Source organism: Panthera onca, chromosome B2, assembly GCF_046562875.1.
Source record: "Panthera onca isolate mPanOnc1 chromosome B2, mPanOnc1 haplotype 2, whole genome shotgun sequence".
In the NCBI taxonomy this organism is placed as follows: domain Eukaryota; kingdom Metazoa; phylum Chordata; class Mammalia; order Carnivora; family Felidae; genus Panthera; species Panthera onca.
In genome coordinates, this window is record NC_138343.1 from 10893879 (window position 1) to 10915996 (window position 22118).

At 42.6% G+C, this 22118-nt stretch overlaps 1 protein-coding gene across 3 annotated transcripts in view; it reads right to left on the reverse strand.

The window, feature by feature from the left end:
• The window catches only part of RNF144B (ring finger protein 144B), a 181295-nt gene that overhangs the window by 57625 nt on the left and 101552 nt on the right, over positions 1-22118 (reverse strand). For all 3 annotated transcript variants that reach the window (XM_060614710.3, XM_060614709.3, XM_078446600.2), the window contains exon 2: positions 11087-11284. In XM_060614710.3, coding sequence (XP_060470693.1) covers positions 11087-11251 — 165 coding nt within the window. In that variant the 5' untranslated portion in view covers positions 11252-11284. The remainder of the gene's footprint in view (positions 1-11086; positions 11285-22118) is intronic.

A 22118-nucleotide genomic window follows, 5' to 3' on the forward strand; every position in this document is an offset into this window, starting at 1 on the left:
CTGTCCTCAGTGGACTTTGAATGTGGATGGAGGGATAAAATGGATCTCGGTCAGATGGCTGGAAAGTAAGGCAATGCGGAGATTTGTATGAAATCTATTCAATTTGATTTTAATAGTGAATGCCCTCAGGAAAGAGATGCTCGTTTTACACTAGGGTAGCCAATGCCACCCAGGTAAGAACCATGTTTGAGTTTTTCACCAATAAATGCCCCCAATCTAGTATTCTCTTGTCATAATAAGTGTTTGTTGACTTGTAACTGCCCTGACCAGGCAACGAGACTGCATTAGGAATTAAAGGAAGAAGGGACGAAGATTCTGGAAAGAAAAGACATGAAGGTATGCAATACCTCATGTGAGAGGCACAGCAGAAGGTGGTCTGAATGGATGTTGTGCGACAGAACTTGTGACAGCCCCAAGGAAGATGATTCAAACAGGAGCACATGAAGGAATAACAGGAGTGGCATTTTGACAGCAACATTTTAAGAAATCTGACATTAGTATCCAAATGCATAGGAAGGAGAAACTGGGACACGAAAATAACTTTCATACTCCAGACCTCAAAACGGCAGTCTACCATAGTCAATGCAGCATGTGTGGATGAGGGGGGTGTTCTCTGAGCTCTCACCAGCCTTTTTCCTTCACCCTACCCGTTTGCTCCCTTTCAGACCATTATCCACTCTGTTCCAGAGCCACCTTCCCTACGCCACTCCCAGACAAAGCCTTTTGTGGCTCCATAATGCTCTGTAACAAGGTATACAAGACCCTCCCCATCCAGTCTCTGCTCGCCTCTCCAACCTCATGCCCAAGCACCCCCATGCCTCCCACAGTACTTTCCAGGGCTTTCTGTCAGTTCAGTGCCTCAGTATGCCCCACTTTCTTGGCTCTGTGCCTTCATACATGGCTGCGTCTCCTCCCTATGGTACTCTTCCTATCCCAGCCCCACCAATACTGCCATCAAGCAACCCCTTAGTCCTCTCTTGGTCTCAGCCATACAGGAAACCCTCCCTCACCTCCCCAGGTCTAGTTCCAGTGGCTTCCCTGATGCTCCCATAGCACACCGTACTCCCCCATGCAAGCCAGACTAATCATGGGGGATGCACACGGCACCCATGTGTCTATGCCCACAGCACCGTGGCTGGTACGTGCCAGTGTCAAATGGAAGAATAGCATCAGATCAAGATGGGAACAGACTTGGGGGAAACTGGAATAAAGGTGTAACAACAAAAGAACAAACAGATAAACTTGGGTGACTCAGTGGATGTAAGGGTAACTTCTATCATTGTGCTCCCACTTTGCCTGCTCTCTCTGGTGGTGATTTGCATGTTTGGCCAGCCTATTGCATTCCAATATGTGGTTTGAAAAATTAAACTTTGGCAAGGTATGCTTTGGGAAAAAAAAAAAAAGAGAGAGAGAGAGAGTCTCCATAACATACCAACACAGACTGCCAACATACCATCTTTTTATAACCTTCTTTGTGAAAAAGAAATCAAATCTTGTTCCAGATCCTAGTACCGCCCCCCTATCCTGATACCATATGCTTTCCTAAGAGAATATAGAAAAGCCTGAAGTACTTGTTCAACCTATGATCAAAGGCAAGAATGTTGTGCAAATGAATCTTGTTCCAAAGCCTGTGTCAACAAAAAGGGGTGGGGGGAGGGGAATGAAGTACTATTTATTAATATTCCCACAACAGATGGAGCACTGTGGGACTTTTTAATGAGTAATCTTATCCTAAACAGTAAGATAAGCCTCATTCGAACATTACAGAGCTGGTGAGTAGAATGCAAATTAGATTTCAACAGAACCAGCACTAATAGGTAGAATTTATATAGAAATAGGCTTCGGGGTGCCAGGGTGGCTCAGTCAGTTAAGCGTCCGACTTCAGCTCAGGCCATGATCTCACGGTTCATGGGTTCGAGCCCCATGTCGGGCTCTGTGCCGGCAGCTTGGAGCCTGGAGCCTGCGTTGGATTCTGTGTCTCCCTCTCTCTCTGTCCCACCCAGCTCACACTCTGTCTCTGTCTCTCTCAGGAATGAATAAACATTAAAAAAAAAAAAAAAATTTTTTTTTAAAGAAATAGGCTTCAAATGGATGTAGAAGAAAAAACAGCTTAGGGTTTAAAATTCCATAATTGAATAGTCAGTGTTATCCTGGAGGTTTTCAAGCAAAATCGTGATGATCAGACTAAAATTTTGATGATCAGACTATGTAGAGAGCTACATACACGCTAGCTACATTATGGGCACTGGTCTAAATGCTTTACCCAGATTATCTACTGCAATCTCCTCTATAACTTTAGGTGATTTATTATTATCCCTATGTTATATAAAAGAAAATGGAGCCTTAGACTACCCAAAGACATGAGTGGCTACCACCTGCTGGTCCAAGACCCTATTACCTCTGGTCTGGATTATTATATTTGTCTTGTAATTAGTTTCTCTGCTTTCATCCTTGCTCCTGTAGTTAATTCTCTATGCAGTAGCCAGGGTGACTGTGATGGTTAATCTTATGTGTCAACTTGACCAGGCCAAGGGGTGCCCAAATATTTGGGCAACATTACTTCTAGGTGCATCTATCAGGGTGTTTCCAGAGGAGATTGGTTTTTGAATCGGTAGACCGAGGAAAGCAGACTGCCTCCTGATGTGAGTGGGTCTCGTCCAATAAGCTGAGGGCCTGAACAGAACCACAAGGCAGAGGAAGGGAGAATTCATTCCCTCTGCCTGACCACATGAGCTAAGACACTGATCTTCTGCCCTCAGGAAGGAACTTACACCAGGGGTTCTCCTCATTCTCACGCCTTCAGACTCAGACTTGAACTATACCATCAGGTCTCCTGCAGCCAGTCTCCAGCTTGTAGGCAGCAAATCATGAGACTTCACCTCCATAATTGCACAAATTTCTTATAATAAATCTCTCTCTCTACACACACACACACACAATCTCATACTGAAGATATGTACATCTATCTCCTATTGGATTTGTTTCTCTGGATAACCCTTATTAACATAGCAATCTATTTTTTTTTTAATTTTTTTAATGTTTATTCATTAAAAAAAAATTTTTTTAACGTTTATTTATTATTGAGAGCCAGAGAGACACAGAGCATGAGCATGGGAGGGGCAGAGAGAGGGGGAGACACAGAATCCGAAGCAGGCTCCAGGCTCTGAGCTGTCAGCACAAAGCCCAATGTGGGGCTCAAACTCATGAACCCTGAGATTATGACCTGAGCCAAAGTCAGACACTTAACCGACTGAACCACCCAGGCGCCCCACAGTGATCCATTTAAAACATGATTAAATCACATTAACTTTGTGGGTTAAAATCCTCCGAAGGCTCCTGTTCTCACATGAGACTGAGGCCATAATTACGATAGTCTGCAGGGTCCTCCAGACAGACCCCACTACCTCTCCGACTTCATCTCCTACAGTCCCCCCTGCTAGACAGACAGACAGACGGACACAGACACACAGACACATACACATACACACACACACACACACACACACACCTCCTTGCTGTACCTGAACACCAAACACAACCCCAGTTTCAGACTGCCACACTGCTCCCCTCTGCCCAAAACTCTCTTCTGCCTAATATGTATACAGCCGGTTCCCCAGGCCCTCCATGTCTCTGCCTAGATAATACCTTGTTGGTGAGATTTCCCCGACCATCCAATGCATAGTAGGAACCCCTCTCCTGCACCACTCGCTATCCCCTTGCCCTGCTTTAACTCAGAGCATCTATCATCATACCAACAAGTACCTGCTTGTCAGTATCTGTGCCCCGCACTAAAATCCGAGCTATCTAAACAACTAGGCCTTGATCCAATTGCTCACGACCGTATCTTGACCGTCAGAACGATCCGTGGCACAATAAATATTTTTGTGTCCGTTGAATCAATGGAGCCCAAGCAACCAGATTTGAGACCCAGTCTCAGATGTGAAACCATCCTGGCATCCAGAAAGGAGCTACGACAGAGATGCTCAGCCCAAAGAGTGTGGTTTCCTTTTGCTGCTCTTCAGTCTTGCTACATCTCACCACTTGCCTTGAGTAAGTGAGTGGTGAGCACTAGGCGTGGATGAGATCATGGGTCCAGAAAGCCAACTCCTTCTTGAGTCATCCTGACTCGGTTTCTCACGCTCTTACAATTTGCTCCTGTTTCTCCGATGCTTTCTGGCCTGCAGCAGCTCCCTCCATGGTAGGAAAATAGAGTATCGAATTTGCATTTCAAATCAGTGACTTGACTAATACAAAGTCAAAGTCATTATCCTCGGAACCCTTTTAAGTTTCAGCAGTGAGAATACTGAAGTCATTTACAAATAAACGATGTCAGATGAAGTCACTGAAAACCTGGCACAGATCATTTCACTTTACCCCAAAGTAAAGTGAAGGGAAAGCCGAAAACTAACCTTGTAAACTGAAATGTTTTAGTAGCAGAAACCAACGGAATCAGAGAGGGCTTTAAGTTGGCAGAATTTACTTCTGTGCATTTAATAGTACTACAAGACGGGAAGGCAGAGAACTGGAGAATTTTAGTGCCTCAGGCCACGACTAGAGGAGGGGACAAAAAAAATGTTTGTGACATTGCTGGCGTACGATGCCTTGTTATTTCCTGCAGCTCCAGAGAATTCTCAATAGAAAATACTTAAAATGATACTAGTCTATACATATCAAGCCAACAAGTTATTCTATTACTATATTCCTATTGGGGGTAATCAGCTTTTAAATAAATGGTAGCCTGAGATACTGGGCCATCTGATCTCTTACATCCATCAGAAATGTGCATATCTGTTCACTGTTACGGGGTTTTTTGAAGGTTTTATTTATTTTGACTATTTTAATTTTAATTCCAGTATAGTTAACAGACAGTACCATATTAGCTTCAGGTGCACAATACAGTGATTCAACACTTCCATACACAACTCAGGGCTCATCACGATACGTGTGCTCTTAATCCCCGTATCACGTATTTCACCCATCCCCCACCCACCTCCCCTCTGGTAACCACCAGTTTGTTCTCTGTAGTCAAGAGTCTGTTTTTTTCTTTTTTTCGTTTGTTCATTTGTTGTTTCTTAAATTCTACATATATGTAAAATCATGTGGTATTTGTCTGTCTCTGACCAACGTATTTTGCTTATCATGATACTCTCTAGATCCATCCATGTTGTTGCAAATGGCAAGATTTCATTCTATTTTATAGCTGAATAATATTCCTCGTGTATATACACCACATCGTTTATCCATTCATCTATTGAGGGACACTTGAACTGCTTCCATAGCTTGGCTATTATACATAACGCTGCAATAAACATGGGGTGCACATATCCTTTCAAATTAGTGTTTTCATATTCTTTGGGGAGATACCCTCATCTATTCACTTTTAAAGTTGTGCTGGTTTTCCTCGAAGTCCTACTTCTCGCTCTTCAATCGAAGCCCCGAGCCATTAGCCAATCTTTGGACAAATCCAACAGAGAAATCTCTCTCTCTACCCTAATTGCCAGTCTGTGGGTGTCTCAGAATAGTAGTAAGGTTGAAATCACCTATAAAACCATCTTCTTATAAAAGGCTAAAGAGGAAGCTGGTCTAGTTTTCACAGGATTTCCTTTCTCTAAAACATTATTGAAAAACAGAACAGCTCAGCACACAGTAGAACTTATTAGGAAAGAAAGGACTAAAACAGCCCCAACTTAAAAGAGACTCAGCACTTGACTGGAGTTCTCACTCAATGCCTCCTACCGCTCTCTGAGATGATCATCCCCTACCTCCCTCCACCCCACAGGAGAGGAAAGGAAGGTTCAGAGAAGCCGAAGATTTTGCCTAAAGTCACACACGTTGATGGGAAAGCCTGAACCTGAGCCTGGTCTTCCTACCTCCAAATCTGCACTCATGTTTAAATTTTTTTTTTTAATTTTTAATGTTTATTTATTCTTGAAAGAGAGGGGGGGGGGGGGGGGAAGGGGCAGAGAGAACTGGAGACACTGAATCCAAAGCAGGCTCCAGGCTCTGAGCTGTCAGCACAGAGTCCAACACAGGGCTCAAACCCACAAACCATGAGATCACGACCTGAGCCGAAGTCGGACGCTCAACTGACTGAGCCACCAGACACCCCCAAATCTGCACTCTTAACCACCACGCTGCACTGGAAAGGGAAAATGGAGGTGGTAGTCGAAAAATGTCATTCGTTCTGAAATCCTAATGTAGTTATCAGTTAGAATCCAGGCACAAACACCCGCAGGTTCTCTGCTTCATTTGGAAGCTACCAACCCGTGCGGGTGCACATGTGTGCACGGGTACACGCACACACACACACATGCACCAGCGCACGCACGCACTGCAAATCTTTCCAAACTGTAAATGTCTCCAAGGCCATATGTGGGCTTTTCTTAAAGGTCACTCAACAGGCCCCAAGGAAAAGAAGGGCTTGGTCTAAAAAGTTTTATATTTCCTCTCACTTTTTTAAACATTGGAAAATCCATTTGGCTCAGAGAAATGAATAGTAAAAGGAGTTCTAACTACTTAGAGCCAACAAAATGTAATGGAAAAAAGTCAAGAATACGGCTGGACGTTATTTTCTTTTTGCTCAGCACATCCTGTCTTTAATCTGAAAGGTAAATAGGCCATGCCCAACATACCGACTCTTTTCAGGTGAAATTATCTAGGTTATAAAAACAAGCAACAACTGTGTCTCCATTATGCTTTAATTCGTGGCTGACAGAAATAGCTTCCAGAATAAATCAGAGAGGCAAAAATTGCTCACAGGGGAGCAAACCCACAAATTTTCCCTCCTTTGATAATGGACTTTTGTGAATTTTTTTTCTTCCACTTGAATTATAACAGTGTGGTATCATTATCTGGTGGAGTATGTTGCAAATGCCAGAAAAGGAAATTTTGAATTTTCATGTTTGAGTTATTTAAATCCACAGGAGAGAGAAAGAGAGAGTTTTTGCATATCATCAGTAGACGAACATCCCTGGGATATTTAACCTCCAAGTACAAGAGCAAGTGATTTTGCAACACCTCTCTCCATAACCCCACAGTATCAACTTCTTGACTCCACAACGCACGTAATGGTCTGTGAGTTCAGCCATGCTAATGAGAGCTAGGCCCATCTCTGTCCTATATACTTAGCCTTCCTTGCTCCTTGCTTTATGCCACGCTTTCTTCTGTATATTACAGCTGAGCAAAGAGTCTAACAGAAACTGTCATCAGAAATAGAACACGTTAAGTTTCCTTCAACAAGAAACGAGCTACACTCATGGATTATTTGAAGCAAAGTCCATCACATTCCTTTCTCTGGATGTCATTTAAATCAAGAATTACCTACAGGGAATAATTTGAAGCAGTGTTCTCCAGAGCCGGAGTTGTGGGGAAGTTAATGGGTAGTCCCCTAAAAAGGTGGGGTGGTCAAATGGAAATGCTTCCTCAGGAGAAGTTAAACATGGTCCCCTTGCTTTTCTTTTAACCACAAGATTTCACAGAGCCTCTAGAATGCATTATGATCCTTCCGAGAAAGGAATGGAGAACATACCAGTTTCTGAGCTAATCGGACCATGGGACAGTTTAGTCAAGGACCACCTCTGTTTCACAGCACTAGAGGTCCACAGAACGCACGTGGGTTGGGGGCACCTATCGGAAGGCCCAATCTCCCTAAAGATAGGGAATGACCTGGCTCACATCCAATGGTCAGGTCAGACACTCCACGTCTATCCACACTGCTCTCCCAGAGCACACGGATCTTGGGAACAGAAAGAATTTAAGCTCACAGCAACGTGGTCAGGGATACTTCTTAGGGAAAACAAGAATGTCCTTATACATTCTTAAGGACAGAATGTATAAAAAGCTTTATTAAATTACGAAAGTATACCAGTATAGTACCGCATCCAGCAGGGGGACCATTCCATTTGACCCCTCTCATAATGAGGAAGGGAGGGAGAAGGATCTTAGCAACACCATCTCAAAGACACGGTATGCGCGAGAAGTCTTTCCCAGCCAATACTTAGAAGATGTCATGCAATCATATTTAAAGTCAGAAATTAGTAGTATATGGCTGATTTGAATGTGTCACATATTTCTCTGCAGCCTTGAAAACGCAAAACACATCTGACACCTTTACTACTAACATTGAATATCTATACTAGAGTGCAAATTAAAATATGCAGGATTGGACACATTTTTTAATAGTTTTTTAAAAGTTCCAGCGTCGGAGGGATATAAAAACTACCAAGCCATTTGACTTTCTGGTTTGGAGTACTCCCCAACAATGAGGAAGTCTGATCATAGATGACAGAATACTCTCATTGTCCTAACTCCTACCCTCAAATTGCCAAAGGGGAACCGAGAAGCCGTTGTGTTGTTTTTAACTGGGAACTGAGATCTCGTGCACCAATCCTTGTGACAGCGTGAACTCCTTGTCAATACGAGGTACCACCTCTGCCTGTGGACCCTCTACCCAGCGCCGACAAGCACAAACTTGAATCCTGAACTATTAGGTCTCATGGCAAAACCTGAACTCCGTATCCTGCTTTTCAAACATCAGTAACCCCCAGACAAAAATTTCCCTCCTGCCTTTAACCAAATGCTGCTTCTGACTCCTTTGTTTCAAAGATTAGCAAGGGTCCAAAAATTATGTGAGAAGGTCAGAAAGAATCCTTTCAGAAGCATAGCATTCAGCAGCAAAGCAAGACCAAAGGAAACTGAAGCCACCCCTCAACAACAAGGTCACTTCCTTAAGCAACACACACTGATAACATGAGGAAGGACCAAGCACAGACGTCACTGAGCGAGGCGTCCTCTTCACAGCCTGCTACACCTGCAACAGCCCCCACCTGCACTCCACCCTCCTGGCCCTGCTCTGCCTTTTCTCTAAGCCCTATTGCCCAATCCTCTGTAACTCACCCAGTTATTATGTTTATTGTTTATTATGCAACTGCCTTTGATAGAATATAAGCCCCTAAAAGCGAGGACCTCTGCTGGCTTTGTTTCTCAAACTGATAAATCCCAGTGGCTGGCACAGATCCTGGGACACTCGTCATCTTTGGATCCCAGAGTTCAAAACTTAAGGAAAGGATTATAGTCACTTTCCTTTTTTATTTTATTTTTTCATTTTCTATAGGGGAGAGGGGGGAGAGGGAGAATCCTAAGCAGGCTCCAGGCTCAGCACAGAGCCTGACATGGGGCTGGATCCCACCACCCTGGGATAATGACCTGAGCCAAAATCAAGAGTCAGACGCTCAACCAACTGAGCCACCCGGCCATCCCTAGTCACTTTCCTTTTTACCCAAAAATCATTCCAAGGCTTCTCCCTACCCTAATCCTCAATCAAAAAAAGTTTTTTAATCAATATAAATGAGCTTGAGAACATGACATTTTGATGAAATTAACAAGAAAGAGCAAAATTTATTTCACCTTAAATTGTTAATCTATTTTTTTAAAAAGTATGCTTAGTAAATACACCTCTTTATAAATGACTCTACATCCTTAATGATTCCTCTGTCCTTGCTTCCCTTGATTTAAGCACTGGTCACTATACCTGAACTATTCAATTTCCTTCTCTAGTCAGGGCATGAAACCTAGATTTGTCTGGTGATTATTACACTTTTTGTCTAATAAATAATAACAGTCTGCCCAGACGAGGCCCTACCAAAGCACAGATAAAAGGTAAATATTATAACTTGGACATCAGGCCTCTGCCTTGCTGAGACGCCAGTCTGCATCCCACGTGACTCTTAATTCATCCTTGGTTTAAGAGAGTAGTTGATTCATGGGGCACCTGTGTGGCTCAGTCGGATGAGCTTCCGACTTCGGCTCAGGTCATGATCCCATGGTGCATGAGTTTGAGCCCTGCGTCAGGCTCTGTGCTGACAGCTCAGAGCCTGGAGCCTGCTTCAGATTCTGTGTCTTCTTCTCTCTCTGCCCCTCCCCTGTTCATGCTCTCTCTCTGTCTCAAAAATAAATAAACATTAAAAAAAAAATTTGTTTAAGAGTAGTTGATTCAAATACATACAGGAGACAGGAAGGTAATATAAACAGAGGAAAGATCGTCTCTTTGGGGCCTACAAATACAGGCCTGGATGGAGTCGCTAGATCTTACCACTTTTTCATTTTTTCATGAAATTTCCCAATTGGGGATCCAAATAAAAAATGTGTTGAGCCCAGACGTGACCCATGAGCGTCAATTTGCAACTCTTGTTTAAAGCCTCAGCTCAGAGATCACTGCCACCAGGATGCCCCCTCCCATCCCCAAGCAGGTGAGACAGTCTGCTGGTATACTACATCTAGCTACCCCTGACTTTGCCAAACTTGGACAGTTCCTTCAATGAGTCCATCTTCCCTATGGGACAACATCCAGCAGAGTGCCTGGCACACGGTAGGAGCTCAAAAGATATTTGAATAAATGAAAATCTGAATAGGACCACTGGGTTCACACTTGCAGTAGCCACCTTGAATTCAACAGTCTGTTTCCTATCTTCACACCTTAATCAACCAGCCTCCAGGGAAATGTGCCATCAAGGTCACGACCATTGACACCAAGTGTCACACTAAAAGAGGAAGGCCCACTCCTGGAGATCTACCTACATACTCTCTTTATTATGAGGAATAAGTACCATTCAGCATATTGTGAAGACAGAAAAAAAAAAAAGGGGGGAGATAAGCACAAAGTAAAAGAGTTATGTATCATGTGCTTTGTAAGAGACGAGAAAGTATATGAAAGAAAATTCAGTTAACGGCCACCTGGTCTATCATCCAACACCGGATGAGCTCCTTACAGATGGGAGTTAACTAAGATGTGTGAAAAATATTTCTATTTTGTTTCTTACCTAGCACTTTAAGAACAGATCCTGCTTATTCAACCAGTAATTAAAGATCACATACACTTTATGCTTTGCCTAAAAAACAGTAAATACGGGATTTACCATTCCAGACACTATTTGGAAACAGACCCAAACGTGGAATTGCTCTCCAAAACAGAAGGCTGTTGTAGCAAACCCTGGTTTCTCAGAAAGCCACCAAAATCTATCATGTGCTTTGACAGTTCTCCCCGTTGTATTTTCTCAGGCTCGTGATGAAAGCTTCAAGGAGAACTTACATCTGTGCAGAAGAGGCAGTGGCATTCCTGGAGTGTGGTCATCTTGTCCAGGGACCGTTCACACAGGCAGAGTTTGCAAGTGACGAGGGGGGACGGAGCCAGGTCTCCCGGCGTCGGATTTTCGGTGGTCATGGTGAGACAGTGGAACCTACCAGCTGAGCCCATCAGCCCATCAGCCTTCTTCAGTCTCCTCAACCCCTACAGGAAGGTCCAAAGCAGAAAATATTGCATTCATTAATACAGCTGTTGTTTAACCAACACATTTGGGCACCAACAGAGCAAACCTTCACCTTCCGGGATATCTAGGCATACATCAAAGTTCATTTCTGAGACCCATGGCCTATAGAGCGTGCCACCTTGGCAAGGTGCTCCTGGAGAAATTGAAGGTGACCTCACCATCCTGACTCATATAATGTAAATTATGGGAACGAAAAGACCACAAGGAATAAACACGCCATTTAGGAGTCGCATACTATAATCCAACAGATTAAAAAAAAACAACAACTTGAAAATAGGATGCCCCACTCAAAAAATTACACAAAGAATTACTATGAGATCCAACAATTCTGCTTCTCAGCATACACCCAAAAGAATTGAAACCAGGATGGAAACCGATACTTGGCACACCAATGCTCACAGCACCATTATTCACAATTAGTCAAAAAGTGGAAACGCTCTAAATGCCCATCAAGAGATGAAGGAATAAACAAAATGTGATATGAACATTCAATGGAATATTATTCACCTTTAAAAGGGAATAGGAGGATGAACCTTAAAGTCATTATGCTCAGTGAAATAAGCCAGACACGAAAGGGCAAACATCGTATGATTCCATCAATAGGAGGTATTTAGAGCCATCATATTCGGAGAGACAGAGAGTAGAAAGGTGGGGTTGGGAGAGGGGGGAAATAGAGAGTTACCATTTAATGGGTACAAAGTTTCTGTTGGGAATGATGGCAAAGTTCTGGAAATGGAGAATGTGATAGTTACACAACACTGTGAGTGTACTTCATGCCACCGAATTACACACTTACAACAACTGAAATGGTACACTTTACGTTCTATAGGTTTCATACCAATCAACTTTCTTCAAGGGGGGATCAGTGCTAATTGTGTCCTGTCACATATGTCCTTGCATTTACTCTTTTGCAACCACGATGATTATTTCCTTCATCTTATAGACATGCTAAGCAATCATAACTTCTTCTGAAGAGGAGTTAAATAATCTGCCTGGGTTCTCAGAGCTTGTATAGAGCAGAGCAAAATTCGAACCTCCATCTTCTGAGACCAAGCCCAGTCCTGGCCCCTTACACCAGAGACTGGATATTATGTGGAAGGATGGAACGGGGAGAGAAAGAAGTTAGAAGGGGTAGGGAGAGAGGAAAACCGAGACAAAGAGATAAAGAGACAAACAGCCCATGACTACAGCTATCGAAGGTCACCGAAAACTGTGCAGAGTAAAATCTGTCTCTAAATATGGCAAGACAATAGGATTTTCCTACACTGAAAAATAAAAATTATAACTGAAACCCTTCTACTTGTTTTTATTCAGATTATCTTTAGAAGAGGTAAATAATTGTGAAAGTAATCTTCAATAGTTTATAGCACATCAAGAAATTTCATGTTCTAATTAAAGAGAAGGAAAATCCTAAAGTTCTTACCATTTCAAGAGCGTATGGCCAATCCTAATAAATTCTGCCACAGAAATAAATGTAAATACGCTCTCCCCCTACAAGAACTAGACTCTTCTCATCCCCATTTTGGAGCAAAAGAAAGGACATGTTTGGCATTTGTTATGTAGCCCCACAGTGGCTTATGTCTCAACATACAGGTACAAAAGTATGACAAGGGAGAAAAAAACAAATTGTATTGGATGGACAGAAAAAAGATCTATGAGATCTAACTGCACTTTCTTAATGTCATACCAGAAAGAATCAACAGTTATTATAAACTCTAGTAACCTGAAATATTCAAGGCTTTTTACCTACTCCCTCAGTAGTAGACTTGATTAAAAATAAATTTAAATAGGAAGCTAACCAATGATTGGCTTCCATGATAGTATTTCTTGGGAAAGGCCGTATACGGCTTAAGATGTGGTGTTCTTATTTACCTATTAAGGAGCTATCATCCAAGAGCAAATCAACCTACGTATAAAATTCAGGGTTTTGAAGTTAAAGAAAAAAAATCTCTCTTTAGGGTCAATTAGTGATTTTACCTCTCTCCTCTTTCCAGGTGATGCTTAGACAACCATCACCTGTTTGTTTCTCCTAGTAACACACACATCACCAATTTCATCCAAGTGCTGTCTTCACATTTCTATCTTCCCAACATGGTGTATACACCACATTCTGATGATCTTTGCCCACAAAAAGAGAAATCCCTAGTCAAACATTAAGAAGAAACGCAGCCAGTACACTTAGCCTGATGAGCACTGAGTAATGTATAGAACTGTTGAATGACTTCAGTGTAGCCCTGAAACTAATATAACACTGTACGTTAATTACACTGGAAATAAAATGTTAAAACTTAATAAAGTTTTTTTTTTAAAGGAAGGAAGAGGAGGGTGAGAGGAGGTGGAGAAGGCCACAGCAAAGAAGAAGAAATGTAGCCAGTAAATGCTTCTGGAGGGAAGAGGGGACTGACACAGACCAGAACCTCCCCATGCCACAAATGTCAAATACAGGAAGAGCCCATTTGGAGGAAGCTGTTAGGAACAGGTTAGTCCTGCTGTTCCAACACAGCAGGAGATGTAGGAATTCTTCAGCAAAGTCAATTATTTCTTATAGTCTCAAACCACATTATTTTTTTTTAATTTTTAAAATTAAAAAAAAGTTTTATCTCTACCCGCAATGTGCCAATGTGGGCTTGAACTCACAACCCCAAGGCCAAGAGTCTCATGCTCTACTGCCTGAGCCAGCCAGGTGCCCCTATAGCATTTTTTAGAAAGAGACATAGGACACTCACAAAATGAAGACATAATTGCATACTCCTTAGATTATCTCTTAGAAATGGTCTTTTGAGGGCGTCTGGGTGGCTCAGTTGGTTGAGCGTCCAAATTCGGCTCAGGTCATGATCTTGGCGCTCATGAGTTCGAGCCTTGTGTCACACTCTCTGCTGTCAGCGCAGAGCCCGCTTCAGATCCTCTGCCCCCCCGCCCCTCCCCCACTTGCACTCTCTCTCAAAAATAAATATTTTAAAAAAGTTAATAGTGAAACATGGTCTTACCACCTGCCATATCCATAAGTTTGCACTCCTTACTTTGTGAGTTACAAACCAAAGTTATAAAAATATAAAAATATCTATTACCTCCAAGTTTCTTCCTGTCCACTTTATTTGTCATTATTTGTGTGTGTGTGTGTATGTGTGTGTGTGTGTGTGTGTGTGTGTGTGTATGTGTGTGTGTATGTGTGGTAAGAGCACTTAACAGAAGATCTCCCCTCTAAGTGGGGTGCCTCGGTGGCTCAGTCGCTTAAGCGCCCGACTCTTGGTTTTGGCTCAGGTCTTCACTTTGCAGATTGTGGGTTCAAGCCCTGCATCAGACTCAGTGCTGACAGCACAGAGCCTGCTTGGGACTCTCTTTCTCTCTCCCTCTCTCTACCCCTCCCCTGCTGCACTGTCTCTGTCTCTCTCAAAATAAATAAACTTAAAAAAAAAAAAAGGTCTACCTGCTTAGCAAAATTTTAAGCATACAATGTAGCATTGTTAAGTACAGACATTATGCTGTTCCTGAGGTACATATTTATCTCCCAATTCATCAAGTTGTATACATTAAATATATACAGCTTTTGGCCATCAATCATACCTCAATTAAGCGGTTTACTATATATACATGTACACAACTTTTTAAAGTATATTTTATCTGTAAAAATATTTTGATAAAAGCCTTTTCCAAAGCAGAGACCTGTTCTGTTAAAGCAACAACAACAAAAATTCCAAGCATTCCAAACGAGGCCGTACTTGTGACTGAGAAAGAGGAAGGAGGTCACATATTTCATCTCTGAGATATGCACAATTCAAAATGATTCTTCAAAAAGAAGTGATTTATTTTTCTGTGGGCAATAACACCGACTCCCTGAAGTGATGGCATTCAAACATGTTTAAGGCGATGGAATTTTACAAAAACAAAATCTGGAGTAAACTGCCACCGTGTAAAGGAGCTAAGGTGGGCCAGTGCTGGTGGAAGAGGATGGGGAGAGCCAGGCCAGGTCCCCTGGACCTGTCCCTGGGCACCTGCCAGGCACCATCACAGATGCTCAAGGCTTCACCAGGCACAGTCTGAAAACCTGCTCTTTGAGTTTTCACTCTGGGCAAAATCAATTAATAAAGGTTTTAAAAATGAATGACTCAGGGCACCTGGGTGGCTCAGTCGGTTAAGCATCCAGACTTTGGCTCAGGTCACCATCTCCTGGTTTGTGAGTTCAAGGCCTGTGTTGGGCTCTGTGCGGACAGCTCAGAACCTGGAGCCTGCTTTGGATTCTGTGTCTCCTTCTCTGTCCTCTCCCACTTGTACTCTGTCTCTCTCTCAAAAATAAATAAACATTAAAAATTTTTTTAAAATGAATGACACATGCTGAGCGCTTCATAAAAAGAATATGAATCCAGAAAATCCTTTCACCCTTGATTCATTACATACAGAGCTCTTCAAGGAACAATCAGGACAGTCCTGAAGTTCTCTCTCCTTTGAGATGTCGGGAATGGCTCCCAGGTGTCCTAGTGTCCCTTCACTTACATCTTATTCGGATCCCCCGGTCTCTGCAACATGGAACCACCAAGAGAAGAAATTCAGCCACCCACCCAGACCATAAGCAAACAGCATGAAGTTCAGAAGGGGTGTCCAGAGGAAGCTGACCCCCCCCCACACACACACGCACGCACACACACGCACACACATGCTGACAGCTCCTGACCCTTTCACCGCACCATGTCTCCGCAGGTGCACTGACGGTTCACACCAGCTCCCTTCTAGGTTTTGGGGAAAGCTATCCACCCAGAGAGCCGGTAATTCATCTCACTGCCTTGCTCAACTGGTTCTGCCTCATACCTCACGTTTCACCTGAAAGAAGAAAGTGACCTGAATGGTCCACCCTCCTGCTTGTTTTAAAACGGTAACGAGGATCCCAGCTTTTACCATTATTGCAGATGTGACCCGGCCGAACCCAATGAGGAACGAATTTTGGCAGAGAGGACAAGGGGCATGTTGGGGAAGAAAAAAGAAACTGGACAGCTGCTTTTAGGTTTAAACTCGCTAAAGTTAATGGCATGGGTGGGGGTGGAGCGGCGAGGGCGGACTTCACCCAGATTCTACAAGTACCACTTGCTTAAATATAACTAACCACACAACGGGGCGCATGCTAGAAGCACAGGATGTAGAAGGACTTTTCGTATTCTGCTGGCGGCCTGGAAAAGCAATCTGCTCCAAAAATGCAGAGGCTGGAAGAGCCAACATTCAAAGTATTTTTAACTAATGTCGTCTACGCCTGCCTCACTACCCAGAGTCTCGGTGATCGTTCCACAGCACAAAAGGATAATGTAGTCGGAAGGGACAATGTTTCACCGGGATACTTACCTAGTTATTTAGGAATTTTTGCACCATTCAGCAAAAACTTTAAAATTCAGATAAATGGATGAAGCAGAATTAAAGAGACCCAGAGAGATAGAAAATAAACAGAATGAATCACCTGGATATCACTGACAGAAGAGAATATGAATGCGTGTAAGAAGCCAGCCGATCTGTGCTGAGGTCTTAATTCCAAACCGTGCTACGGAAGTCTAAGATCTACTCAAGAACAAGGGACAAAACAGAAGAGGAGACACAGGAATACTCTCAAAATGTTTCCATGCCCATGTAAGGCACTGAGTCATTCCTGTGAGGTAGCTGGAATAAAAGATATAAAAGCATGACTCAGAGAAAGCTTACAAAGGGAAAGGTTTTCAAGAAGGGTAGGTGGTGGAGAAGGTACGTCTGAAGTGTTGCCTTCATAATGGAGAGATTTTCTCAGGAAGCCAATATTCTAATCGAGTAGAATGAAACAGCAATCCAAAGATCCCATCTCTGCCTTGTTAGGAAGCTCTCCCAACACCAACCAAGAATGACATGTCAGGCAACCAGATTCCACTCAACATAATCTGAAAAATTAGTACTGTGTTGACCCTGGCACTTCTGCCCAATGCAACTATGTAGCCCTAGTTGATGTTCTTAACAGAAGCTATTAACGACTCAAATGGCACAGACTGAGTCTAGTGAAGTGCTGACCATCATCAGTCACTAGCCATTTGCTGAAGTTCTACCCTAAGCATAGTCTGGAATGGAAGGTAGACCAGCTGGCTGGTAGAGTAGCAAGGGCAATGGGTATTAGTGCTTAGTGGGGTAAGGACTTAGGGCAGACCTCCTTAGTGGCCAGGGCTGTGGTTCTCCTGTTTGCATCCCTGACCCGCTCTCTGGCCATTCGGGGACTAGATGGACCAGTACAAACCCAGTGATATCAGAGAAACAAATATCTTCTATCTACTTATTTTTTAATGTTTATTTGTTTTTGAGAGACAGAGTACAAGCAGGGGAGAGGCAGAAAAAGAGACACAGAATCCGAAGCAGGCTCCAGGCTCTGAGCTGTCAGCACAGAGCCCAAAGTGGGGCTCAGACCCACGAACCACAGAATTGTGACCGGAGCTGAAGTCGGACGCTTAACTGATTGAGTCCCCCAGGCACCTACTTAATTATTTTCTGAAAGAGTAACACCCAAGGCCAACAACAGATACCTGGCATCACATATGGGACACTTGATCATTATATGCAAAAAACAAGACAGATTAGACACTATTCTCGAGTATAAACAAATCCAAGCCATTCTTAGTTCTTAGGTGTGATGGAAGCAAATATTCACCTACTCGGGCTTTGTGAGGTAGCAGCATTGCTGTAAAAGACTGTTTACCATCGTGCCTCGTGCAATAGGAAAGCAGACTACGTCTTCTTCCCTCAGGAAATGAAAAAGTACTTCAGTCTGTAATTCCTTAGCTTTAACATATTCATCCCAACAGTTACCAAGATGTCAACAAGATTATAAATGTGTAACCCGGAGACTGTAATCTTCTAAAAATGGAACTAATGTGCAAATATATCCCTATTAACTCGTATGCAGGTGAAAAGGACAGACACTCCATTAGGAGGAATATCTTTTTTTTTTTTTAATGTTTGTTTATTTATTTTGGGTAGGGGGGAGGGACAGCGAGCGAGCGAGAGAGACAGACAGAATCCCGAGCAGGCTCCGTGCTGTCAGTACAGAGCCTAACGAAGGGCTCGAACTCATGAACAGTGAGACCATAACCTGAGCCGAAATCAGCAAATATTAATTATTAGCATTGTTTTCTAAACAGTCTCTTTGCTATTTGAAATTGTTATGTATAAAGTCTGTTACAGCTATTACTAAGATCTAATTTTCTTCCAGCTATGTTGAGATATAATCGATATGTAACATTGTATAAGTTTAAGGTATACAGTGTAATGATGAGACACAGATGTGTGTATATACACATAGATGTCTACACAAGTTTCGAAACGATTACCATAGTAAGGTTAGTTAACACACCCATCACCTCACACACTTGCAATTTTTTATGGTGAGAACAATATCTGATTTTTATGTTTTTTCCTACAAAATATTCAGGAGAAATACACGGAAAGATTTATGGGGACAACGGCTAACAAAGCAGATGACTAACTCTAAATCCTTCAGGGCACAGGCATCTGGGACGGCAAATTCTAACATCTGCACAATGCTGATCCTTTTTCTAAAAAGTACATTCCTTTTTTTCTTGCCCTGTTTCCACATTCTCATTACCGCTACAGGGAAAGGCCCAAGAGGAGAAAATCCGTCCCTGGCTTTTCTAACAATGAAAACTTATCAGAGAAGGCAGGCGTGAATAGGAGAATAACAGCTTCATGATATTTTCAGCACTGTAATTTTACACTCTTCGTGGGAGCTCCCCACTCAACACCGCCAGAGTGCCCTGCCCACCCCGTTTTTTTAATCAGTGCTTCCCTGCCTCCCACAATTATTCATGCAGCCCTGCTGAATAATTCGTCTTCCCTCTGCCTGGCATAACAACAAAGCTCAGAAGCAGGAAGAACGCCACTTAAAGGCAGGTCAGACAATGATGTAATGAACAGATCAAGGAGACGTGTTATTTCAGAAAGCCCCATACAGAAAGAAAGAGATGGGCTGACTTCTTGGGTCGTGACATTACCAGGAAACTACAGTTGCTAAGGCACACATAGCTAAATCAAAATGTTTGCTCCAAATGGATACAAACATGTATCTGTATTACCCTCTCTTCTGAATGTCAGAAGTTTCCTATAGAAACTTTAATTAGAAACAAATTTAAAAGCAGCTTGGGAGAGGACTCCCTTCCGAAATCCCACACTAAGCAAGGTGCAGCAGGTATGTTTTCATTCGCCTTTGCCAAATCCTTTTCTCAAAAACCCAGTAATGTAGGAAACAGAGTCAACCCCACAAAGAACTGAATTCTGAATTCCACACATTAGGTGCTAGTGATGTAAAGGTGACCGAACCCAGTCTCCACTTACAAGGAGTAAACTCGTTGAGGAGGTTGTCAACAGATAATGTTCTATAATGATAACAGAGGACAATTTGTGGGTTTCTATGAAGCTTTGACCACAAGTCCAGCAAAGAGACAAATGAGAGATGATGTGTTCTTTCTTCCCCCAAAGACAAAGAACCAGTTGAGTAAAAGTCTGGCCCTCAAACTCATGACTGCAGAGGAGATGGGAACCAAGGAGACACGGCTTTTAGAGTATGTTCTTTAACAGATGCTACAAAAGCCATGTGATCAGCAGTATCCCCAGCTGTGAACAAGAGAAGTATTTTGCACTTAGGTTGTTGTGCTTTCAGTTCAAGGAAAGAGGTCTCCTCGTAAACGAGACGTTTCTCATTCCGTGTTGCAAAAACGTTGGCCGCTTTTACTTTCTTTAATGTATAGCCTCCCGTGTCTTAATAACCATTGAAATGCGATGTGCTGGGTTTAGAAATATGCATCGACCCAGCAAAAGCAAATGCCAGAGTTAATAAAAATAGAACATTAGTACAGACCTCCTGCCTGTACCTAAAGGTGAAAAAGCAAATTAAAAATTAAATAATTAAATTAACTTTGGTGAGGTTATGCCTCTTCAGGTTCCTTAACACTCAGATGACATATGGGAAACATTACCAAAAAAAAAAAAAAAAAAAAAAAAACAAAAAAGTCAAGATGACAAACATCTAACATACTCAGGAAAATAACATGACTTAATAGAAGCTTCCAGAAATTAAAGCAGGCATCCCTGGAAAACAGTCCCAGCACTCAGGACTAATGACTGCAGATGCCTACTCCCGAAAGCTCAAAGTGGAAAGGAGGATTTGTGTGGCATTTTGGCTCCTTTCCCATATCCAAAATAATCAGTTGCACAAAGTAGGTTTAGTCCCAAAACTGTCTGGACTTTGTTCCTTCACCAACATCTGGGTTCAGCATGATTCCTGACCTCTACCTCAAACTGGTGATTTCAAACACGAAGAACCTCACTGAACAAGAAAGTAATGTCATAAGTCAAGGCCACGGGAAACACAGAAGCCAGAATTAGCAGAAACACCACGGAGCAATGATTCTGAGGTCCTTATAAATGCTCCTAAATACTTAACACATTAAACCTGCTTCTCAAAATCGAAAATTTAAATTTACCTTCTCAGATTAAAAGTACTCATCTTCTTGAAGAGAAAGGTAGTTTTCAGGAAGCTAAGTGGTCTTATCATATAGATAAAACAAGCTTTTTTCCTCTTTCTTTCTAGATAAAGGATAATTTTTCTCTCTGCTGTCAAGTTTGGCTCAGAAAACCTGGTTCACAATCTGGGAGACCCAAAAACTAATTATTTAAAAAAAAAAAAAAAAAAGACGTGTCTTAAACTGACCTACTTTGAAAGCCTGGATGCCTTTAAATTGCCAATGAACTAAAGCCATTCATGAGAATGGAGCTTTTGAATGCTGAGAATGTTCTGTGGGGCTCAGTGCAAAGATATTTGGCACAGACGACTATAAATATTTGTAAAACTCTGGGTAAATGGACAGCGCTTGACCACACTCACACCTCGCTTCCAGCACAGTAGTGTAGGAGCAAGTTATCTAGGGTGATTGGTTTGGGGACTTGGGGGGTTATGTTTTCTCCTGTTTGTTTTAAATAAAAAGTTCAAGCAGCCCGATTCCGCGACTTGACATCTGTTTTACACTTACATTCTCTATATACATGTGTACCTTGTATTTGTTTACTCATCACGACAGTTTCAATTCATCAGAGGCTATTTTAGAAACAGAAGGGTTTTTCTCTTTCCTATTTCTCCAAGTGTGTGCCCACCACAAGGGAAAAAAAGAGCAGTCACAGGTGTGCAAGGGTAAAACAGGAGGGCTGTGAAAACGTGGCCTTGGATTTAATACAATTATCCCAATGGGGCCCATGGTTCTGCTACATCTATCTTTCTTGCCCCCTCCCCCTCCTCAAGATCATTTCAGAAATAGTTACGGGGCTGCTACTTAGGAAAAGGACTAGGGTTGGGAAGAGGGGGCAGGGTCAGCAGATGGAGGGACCAACAGAGCAGTGAGATCTGAAAGGGACCAGGAGGCTCATCTCAGTGCACACCGCAGCAGCCAAATACTTTAATTAGCCAGCAACTCTGTGAAGGCTGACTGGGTTCCTTTTTCCTCTTACCCACACCCTAAAAACTGAGTCATCTCAAACTTCATTTATTTTGCTTCTGGGCCTAGACCCCCCCCCCTCCCGCCCCATCTGCTGTTTCATAAATGTGAGATACATTGTTCTTTAATTCAGATCTTGCAGACTTCAAACAAACATCCAGAAATGCCACCTTAGAACACTGATAGTCCTTTGGGGACTCCCAGCTAACGTCTAATCAGATACCTGCAGCAGAAAGAAATAAGAAAGTGACCCACGGTAGTGAAAGCATGAAGACAGAGGACATTTTCCCAGACAGGG